General features: G+C 29.0%; 3 protein-coding genes and 1 long non-coding RNA gene across 7 annotated transcripts in view; 2 read left to right on the forward strand and 2 right to left on the reverse strand.

The window, feature by feature from the left end:
• Positions 1-358: 358 nt before the first annotated feature.
• On the reverse strand, positions 359-4706 carry LOC112467571 (probable cytochrome P450 12a5, mitochondrial). 2 transcript variants are annotated; one of them, XM_025036259.1, is made up of 12 exons: positions 4644-4706; positions 4307-4518; positions 3819-4103; positions 3139-3250; positions 2960-3082; positions 2459-2600; positions 1941-2188; positions 1558-1741; positions 1317-1492; positions 1078-1156; positions 803-1012; positions 359-722 (listed from the first exon to the last, which is right to left on the reverse strand). In XM_025036259.1, exons 2-12 carry the CDS (start codon positions 4461-4463, stop codon positions 612-614), a joined length of 1827 nt encoding a protein of 608 aa, XP_024892027.1. In that variant the 5' UTR covers positions 4464-4518; positions 4644-4706; the 3' UTR covers positions 359-611. The 2 variants fall into 2 exon arrangements, with proteins under 2 accessions (XP_024892027.1, XP_024892032.1); XM_025036264.1 differs by lacking the exon at positions 4644-4706 and having other exon boundaries at positions 3864-4103; positions 4307-4481.
• Positions 4707-5005: 299 nt separating this feature from the next.
• LOC112467619 lies at positions 5006-5661 on the forward strand. Its single transcript, XR_003042287.1, has 3 exons — positions 5006-5067; positions 5363-5431; positions 5532-5661. It is a non-coding gene; the product is annotated as an uncharacterized LOC112467619 (long non-coding RNA).
• Positions 5157-8361, reverse strand: LOC112467590 (H2.0-like homeobox protein). Of its 3 annotated transcripts, none has more exons than XM_025036290.1 (5): positions 8244-8361; positions 7947-8138; positions 7362-7571; positions 5577-5764; positions 5157-5423 (listed from the first exon to the last, which is right to left on the reverse strand). In XM_025036290.1, exons 2-5 carry the CDS (start codon positions 8050-8052, stop codon positions 5253-5255), a joined length of 675 nt encoding a protein of 224 aa, XP_024892058.1. In that variant the 5' UTR covers positions 8053-8138; positions 8244-8361; the 3' UTR covers positions 5157-5252. The 3 variants fall into 3 exon arrangements, with proteins under 3 accessions (XP_024892058.1, XP_024892046.1, XP_024892051.1); XM_025036278.1 differs by having other exon boundaries at positions 8232-8361; XM_025036283.1 differs by lacking the exon at positions 8244-8361 and having other exon boundaries at positions 7947-8208.
• A 114-nt stretch (positions 8362-8475) lies between these two features.
• The window catches only part of LOC112467582, a 4794-nt gene continuing 4600 nt past the window's right edge, over positions 8476-8669 (forward strand). Inside the window, exon 1 of the mRNA XM_025036268.1 lies at positions 8476-8563. The gene's annotated coding sequence lies outside the window, so the exon portion shown is untranslated. The remainder of the gene's footprint in view (positions 8564-8669) is intronic.

An 8669-nucleotide genomic window follows, 5' to 3' on the forward strand; every position in this document is an offset into this window, starting at 1 on the left:
AAAAAAAACTTTCAGATATGACAATTTTTCGCGGAGTTGTGCTTATTTGAAGTTGGGCAAATTTTTGACGAAAATTTTTGTTGCGATAATTTTGTTGCCCAGTGTATATTAATTATATTATATTAATAGAGTTATATACATATATTATAATAGATATATAATAGATTATATATATATATATATATATATATTAATAGAGTTATATATATCTATAAATAAATTTTAACAATAGTTGTTAAATTAGTGATTTTATTTGTAACAATTAATATCATAATCTCTAACGTTTTAATTAGTACAAATATACTTTTCTTACAAATAATTTGTACGTTTCAAGTAGATTAGAGCGCATTTAATACAAACATAAATACATATTTTACTGTAACTTCTAAGCTATTTTGTTAATAAAATAATTATGTAGTTTTTGACATAAGAAAATAGTACGGTTAATACATAAGTTTTTTTCCTCCTTCATACAGCTTTTGTACAGAGGTAATCTTGCAATAATAATTCTTATAATATATATGATTATAGGAAAGATACATCTTCATATCTAATAATTATCTTGTTTTTTCAGATTCTTTTAATCTGAATTCCATATTTCTTTTTCTTTTTTAATTTCTATCTACAAATCGAAAACGTAATGATTTATTTGGTACATTTATCATAAGAAATCGACTTTGAATCTCAGCATAATCATACTCGATTGTGAACTCTTGTACCAACTGTAAAAAATAAGATATATTTTTATATCTCTTCTTTATTATACCTACTTACGCCTTAATGCCTAATAAAACTTATATACTTTTGCAGTAAGTAACATCATTTGTATTTCAGCCATATTTCGTCCCAGACAGGATCGTACACCATAGCCAAAAGGTAGACACGAATACTCTTGATAATCATTATACGCATATTCATCCTGATTTAACCATCTTTCAGGTTGATATTTTTCAGGATCTTCAAAATGTTCCTCACGCTGTGACGTTATTTGACTTGCCATTATGACAAAAGTCTAGAAAATAAAAATTATTCATTATATCGCTTCTAGACTTCAACTAACATCTATATACAACTTACTCCTTTTGGTATCGTGTATCCATGTAACGAAATTGCCGACGATAATAATCTTGTTAAATAGGGAAATGCTGGTCGCAACCTTTCATAAAAAATCATTACATATAATAATTGGTTGACACATTTAGTTATTTTCCCACTTTGCCACTTTTTATAGACAATAATTTAGAACTATTTAAAATTTTAAATAATCCAAATTATAATGTTACATAAAGTTATCTTACTTTTACAATTTTTGTTACCTAAGACTTTCTTTTATGCATGCTTTTAGATATGGCATATTTTCCAAACTTTCTTTTGTCTGAGTACATTCTTTAGACGTTTTAGATGAAACAGAGATTATTTCATTATACAACCGTTTCTGTACTCTAGGATTCTTCGCTAGGAAATAAAGTAGGAATGCTTCGCAATTAATGACCTGAAAATTTAAGATAAAAGTAATTTACATTCTTATTACAGTTATGTTAAATTATTGCGTATTACAGCTTGAACGCCTAGAATAATCGTGTCCATCAAGAGGATAGAAATGTCATTTGGATGAATACGCTGAATCATCATTTTTTCGAGTAATGGTAAATTTCTCTCTTCATTCGTAAATTTTTCTTGCTTTGACAGTGATGAAGTCTGCAGTTTATTCTGAGTTTGACGAATATATTTTCCAATAACTCTGGAAAAAATAAGTAAGTAAATGGCCATTTGAGAAATTAGCAAAATATAATATTAAAATTGAAAAATTATGTAATTAACGTAATTAAATAAATAATAAATAAAATTGTAATTATACACGCTCATATTTATTATGTAAACAGAAGCACATAGTTATAGTAAGTAAGCTTTATTAAAGCAGATAAACTTTGTTGACTTACTCGTCAAGAACGTCGCAAGCTGCATAAAGTTTTTTAGCGAATGGAGTTTCGAAGAATCTCCACACCTGAAATCCAGTTTCGCAGCGACTCATATACGTGTGAGCCGTGATTAATGCATTAATAATTTTTGTAGCTTCAGAGGCTGATTTCGAGGTAGAATCAAGAAAACCAAAGTGTTTGTTGAACATCGTCATATAGAAGCATTCCATACCCCATGCTGTGAGTTCTCGATGAAAATTTGCTGGTACCTGTTGTTCAAATACTAACTAAAGTACTACTTTTTAAACTGTTATATTAACGTTTAGTAGTTATGCACAATAAAATGTGTTTGTTCGTTTTTTTTTAAACAAATTTACTCATTATTAATTTTGTGAGACCTGAGTTTGCTTCCATATATATTATATAAAACACATTGTCCCATTTTTAAATATTATTTATATAGAAGAAATGTAGGTTAAATTTAAGATAATTAATATTATTGTGCAGCAATATTAATTATTTACTATTCGCTGTCGTACCTCATCTTGACGGTTACGTATATTACGAATTCTATTAGTAAGTTCGTCACACACTGAATCCAATTTTCCAATATAATCGGAAATAGTCTCATGCAACGGCTGATTAATTTTCTTTTTCACTTCCAACCATTCCAAATCTTGTCTAATATTTTATAAAATTTATTACCCAATTATTTATTAAATTATTGCATGCATTATTAAATGCTATCTATAGACACCGAGAAAATAATAAAACTAATTGTTAAATATTTAAAGAAAGATAACGTATATTATAGGTAACATATTGTATTAAGCTATATTTTTATCAAACTCACGAAAGCTTACATATAAACGAAACATGACTAAATATTCAGGTTTGTTTTATTTAAAAATAAACATTTCTTTAGGATATGAATTTAAATTATTGTATCCTCTTGCACAATTAAATTTATTATTTTATATACAACATTTTAATGGTTGTATTGAATTTTTTTTTCATAATCAATTGTATTATTTACTTACAGAGAAAACGCTCCAGCGGAACGATATTTATGATGATTAAGGCGGTAATGTTGAAGGATATCGATGCCACTACGAATAGGTGACTCGCTTTCCTGTTTGAAAACTTCTGCTATGTGCTCAGGCCTAGAATGATTAGTGAATTGATTGTTGCGAAAAATATGAAAGCTATGATATCTCACCTGTGAATCATAATTATATCATTCACAAGCGGTCCGTTAATCCGCACGATGCACCCATATTCATCAAACAAGTACTTGATTGGCGTGATATTGCGATTCCAGGATAATCGTCCTACAATATAACATCAAATTATTCTTAATTAATATAATAACAGATTATGAAGTTTCTTTTATATAATTCTTGCACATTAATTTGTTTAACCGTTTACATTATTAATAAGATTAATTATACTGTAACAAATATTTGTTACGTTAATATTTCTTAATATTTCTTAATATTTCTTCACTTTCTTAGATATTAAAGTTTATTCTATACATATGCAATATTTTATCATATAATAACAATGTGTTTTTTTCATAATATTTTATAAAAAAATATAGCTCTTAAAAGTTTTTTCCTATACTACGGTATATAAATATGTAACTTATTTAAATACATATGCATCTATAAAATTTAGAAACTTTTCATATATTTTGTATATTTCACCTATTTTTGTAAGCCTTATAGGAAGCAATTTGCTCAAAATTCGAAAAAGCAAAATTAATTTACATTCTATGTGCATTATTACGTACAAAGACAAAACGAAATTTTGTTTCACATCTTTAATTCTTTGAAATCAATTTAAAAATACAAAAGAGCTTTTCGAATTTCAAGGCAATTGAAATTCAAGGGATCGTACCCTGGGTAAGTCTGCTTATTAGCAGACTGCAAAACAGTTGCGTACCCAAGAGTGGCACGTATCTCCAATATTTTTCCCATAATTTCAGAATCATTGGGCCAGGAATCTCCTCAAATGGTAATGGTGCTTTTTCTATACGAACACGTGGCACAACTTTGGATGTAGGAATTTTAAAGCTTTCCATGGCTGTCTCAGATTTTGCCGTCTCCAATAATGGCATCGTTTGTGTTGACGTTACAGTTGCATTTACCGTTGGAATTACATGCGATTGCGTCATAGAGGCGGCTGAATTAGAGAAATTTGAGATGCGACAGAGTAATACCCATTAATATTAAGACTATGACAAAATATTTTCTTCTTAAAATGTGCAGTGATTTACAATTAGTTTATATACATATTTATATGTCACTTGCATTTCGAATATTACTAAATATTATTATTAAACGGTGATTATTCGAATAATTAACTATATATACTATTTTTCTTACCTATTACGTCATTTGAATTGAGTGGCACACATTTTCTTTCCTCAGTATTTGTTAACGTATCTGCCAGTTTCATCGTTGAGCGATATAAACATTTTTTGTACGTTTGCAATGAAAGATCTCGAGCAACAAGAATGGATTGCATTAAGCAACGTATCATTTTGCTTTGAAATTATGATATTTTTATAGTGTTAATTAAGACACAGTCTTACACCCTAAATATAAAATGCAGTTAAATGTACGTGAGATTGTTTAGAAACACAGATGCGAGCTATTTAATGTATATATGATACATTAACATATATAATATATTAACAAAAATTTGAATTTTTGTTCATACCTGCTAATAAATATTGTTTAGAAAGTCTAAAAAGATCGCCAAATATTGCCATGTAATGGCGATCGAGTTATATATGTTAACACACTTAATACTGACGAGAAAGGAAATAACAAAAACGTTGCCACGGCAGCATATCGAAAAAATAGAAAATCGTATTAATGTGTGTATGAATAAAGTTTTATTAAGGTAGTCCTTTCGCCGACACAAGACACAAGTCAAGTAAAGTCCGTCAGATATATACCGGGCTGCGTTCGGAAGCATCACTCGGTTGTGCTCCCTTCTCTTTCTAACTTGTTGAGATAGAAGGAGAGAGTGTGCTCGTGTGCGCTCGGGTGTCGGGTGACGTTTCCGAACGCCCCTAACCTAAATCGAGTTCAACCGTACAACCGCACTACTATTGTGATATTTTTTATTAACCACATTGGTACGATTTGTATTTATTATATATTATATAATCATCATATATTATATATATATATATATATATATATATATATATATAGTCATCTCGTAATAATTCTTAGACTTTTGATAAATGCTTATAGATGCAATTATATTTTAAAATAAAATTATTTTTTGCCTTATATGTGGAAATTTCGTAATATAAGTCTAATCGATTTCTATATCTTCTTCGTCTTGTTGCATCGTATCATTGGCGATGGATTCAACTAATTTTTGCGGAAAATCCTTCTGCGTGGAATCTGGACCGGTCAATGCAGCGTTTTCGCTCTCTCTTGTATGCCGCCACTTCATCCGACGATTTTGAAACCAAACTTTGACCTAATGATGTAAAGATGACTTTTTGAAACATAAATATGATGTTTTTTATTATTAATATTATTTCCTTAAAAGTGCAATAACAAATATTAAAATTTCTTTATTTTACAGGACACAAAGTTGACATATCAGATTTTATTTGATAAATTATATAACCTGTGCGTCGGTTAGACCTAAAGTTGCTGCCAACTGTCGTCTGTCTGGTTTCGTGATGTATTTCTGTAGAGAGAATCTTCTTTCCAAGCCTTTCCGCTGTAAAGAACTAAAGACGGCTCTGGACCACGACCTCTTTCTCCGTGTGTTTGTTTTCGAAGAGTTCACCGTCGAGGAAGATGAAATAAGTGCTGAAAGGTGAATATTATTATCTCAGTTGTCTCCTAACAAACTTGAGAATTTTATATTGTAACTTAATAATTTTTCTAATAATATATATATGTATGTATAAAACTTAATTTTTTGCATTTGATAATATAAAAATTTATTTTAAAAGTACTTATTGGAAATATATTAAACAATTTTTTGAGATTTAGAGAGGATTTATTTCGAAAATATTAAATATACCTACATTCAAGGAAAACAATTTACGAATTTTTTGCAAATTAAACAGAGATAAAGAAGCATCATTAGAGATAAATGCTGCTCTTAGCGCGATAGGTCTCAGTTCTACATATACAGAGATCTTATTGTTAGTCCGAAGAAACCCCGGAGAGTATGGGGTACTTCGGGCTGATTTACGATCGTACGAAAGTATACAACATCTGTACGTATTTAAACAGTGTGGTACTCCCGCTCAAACCGAATCTTCGTACAAATTCGGACAGATAACTTTAACGTCATAGTTATTTTGAGGTTTCTGTGTTGATTTCTAGTCCAGTATATTTCTAATTTGTAGATTCTGCTACATCTAATTTTGGATGTTGCAAAGAATTAATCTAATAATATAGGGGAGTTTATACATTAATAATATTATGGAAAAATATAAGAGAGAAAGAGAGAGAGAACATAGCATAATAAAAAGATTTTTTAATAATTAGATATACCAAATTTTTGTAATAACTCGAAAATTTTGATTTATATTGCTATTATTATATTTATAAACTTATTATTTTGTTTCTATTTAAATAGAATTTGCTAAAAATATGAATGATTAGATTAGTGTATAATTGCTCAGATTTATTAAATATACACTTGTTTTAGATCCTACATGCAGTAATTTTATGAATACGGGAGGGAGAATGCAGAAAGAGGGAGGAGATAAGAGAGCGAGAGAGAGAGAGAGTCTTAAATAAAAAAAGAAAAAATATAGATGTTACTATAGATTTCAACCAACCGAGAAAATGCGCATCGAAACCGCTGTTTACGCCATGCATAAACGCTTGGTGGCACTTAAGATGTCGTTTAAACACAGACAGGAAACACGTGAATACACTGATACGTAAATATTTTGTTCTACTTGCTTCTGAATATCAGAAGGACAAGACAGTATGTCCATATGGTAACATTTGGGAGCAATGATGTGACCGGCGACGCTTATAATTAGTTGAATCTTTTTAGGATATTCTTATGAATCCTTTTATATAGGAAAACTCTACTCGATATTTTAAATGGTCATAGCGTCTGACAAGCTGATTCTCAAAAGACAAACCATATGATAAAGTTATATTTAACTAATATCAATTAGACTTTATTTTAATAGAACGCATAAATGTTAAGTTGCAAATTTGCACAATCTTAAATATTGAAAAGATACAATAAATAATGAACTTGTTTCGACTTGATTTTCAGTGAGAAAAAAGCATTTATTTCTACAATTATAAAAATATCAGATAGTTCTCTCTCTCTCTCTCTAGGACACATTATGTAGTGTAAAATATTAAATTTTTCTAATGCAAATTTTGAGTAAATCGAGATATATTAAAAATCTAGTGTATTAGGATTTACCTCTTGGTACGGGGCGTAACGGTGCCGGCCGATATAAAGTTCCTATACCCTCCATCAGGCCAGTATAAGATGCAGATGTAATGCCCTCAGGTAATGACGAATGGACATGCGGAAATGAAATGCAAGTTCTGACATTTTCGCATCGCTCGCAACTTTCGATGCAGGGACAACGTATTGATGGAAGTTGTATTGGAAGTGGCTTAAGAATATCTATCAACGTACCGATTTCGGTAAATTAAAATTTTTATAAGATATATATAGAAATAATAATATTATTAGACATACATTATATAATTGTAATGACATAGAGCTTTATTATTGTTAGAAAGAAGTATTAAAATTAAAAAGTATAATTTTTATTTAAAGTTATGAATGAGGAAAAATTAATACATATAAATTCCATTAAGTTAATAGATTTGATTAAAAAGAGAATATGTAACTTGATATGGAAAGCTATCCGAAAAAAATTTGTGAAATAAGTTATAAGTTAATTACGATTATTATATATAAAAGTAAAAACAATTCTATGTAGTAGTATGTTATAAATTATTTTTATAATAATTTTCAAATGCTATTTATATTTACCTGTTTTTTTGGTAAAAATTTCATTCGATAATATGCGATCCACGCCAAATTTCAATTGTCTAGAACAATTAGCGTTATCCATGATGAAAGTTTTAACGTCGTTCATCGTCTTTTCTACGAACTCGTCAAAAGTTAGCACATAATTTGCGTTAATGACATTTGAAAATCCACGTTTTTATCTTATGCACGTATCTGTTTATAGGAAATATAAGTTTATAGAGAATTATAATTAAAAATAATGTAAAATAAATTCCAGTAATGTTTGTCGATTTATTGTATAATTACTTCACTATTTACATTAATTCACTTGCTTCACTCTTTATGACACTATTTTTAAATGCACATAATTATATTAAATATAAGTTTAAGAATGAAGTCTGAATTAATGAGGATTTATCACTTTAGCAAAAAATATTTGTGAGCACTGCAGAACAGTGTAAAAGTGAATGAGTGAACTCTGCCATGTTGAGAAATTTCTGGCTGAAAAAAAATCACCAGTTGTGCTTTAGCTGGATTAACTGGATTGGTCCACGAAAATACTAGTAGGCGGGACTACGAGAAGATTGGTCTGGCCAAGATGATGTGTCGGATGCTGCGGATATAAATGTCAAGCTAAGGTAATATTCTCTGAGAGAGGCTTCGAAAAGATAAAAAATCGTATATAATGATAGCAATAATAATAATAATAATAATAATAATAATAATAATAATAATAATAATAAT

This window comes from Temnothorax curvispinosus, unplaced genomic scaffold, assembly GCF_003070985.1.
Source record: "Temnothorax curvispinosus isolate PA1 unplaced genomic scaffold, ASM307098v1 QBEX01001663.1, whole genome shotgun sequence".
Classification (NCBI taxonomy): Eukaryota; Metazoa; Arthropoda; class Insecta; order Hymenoptera; family Formicidae; genus Temnothorax; species Temnothorax curvispinosus.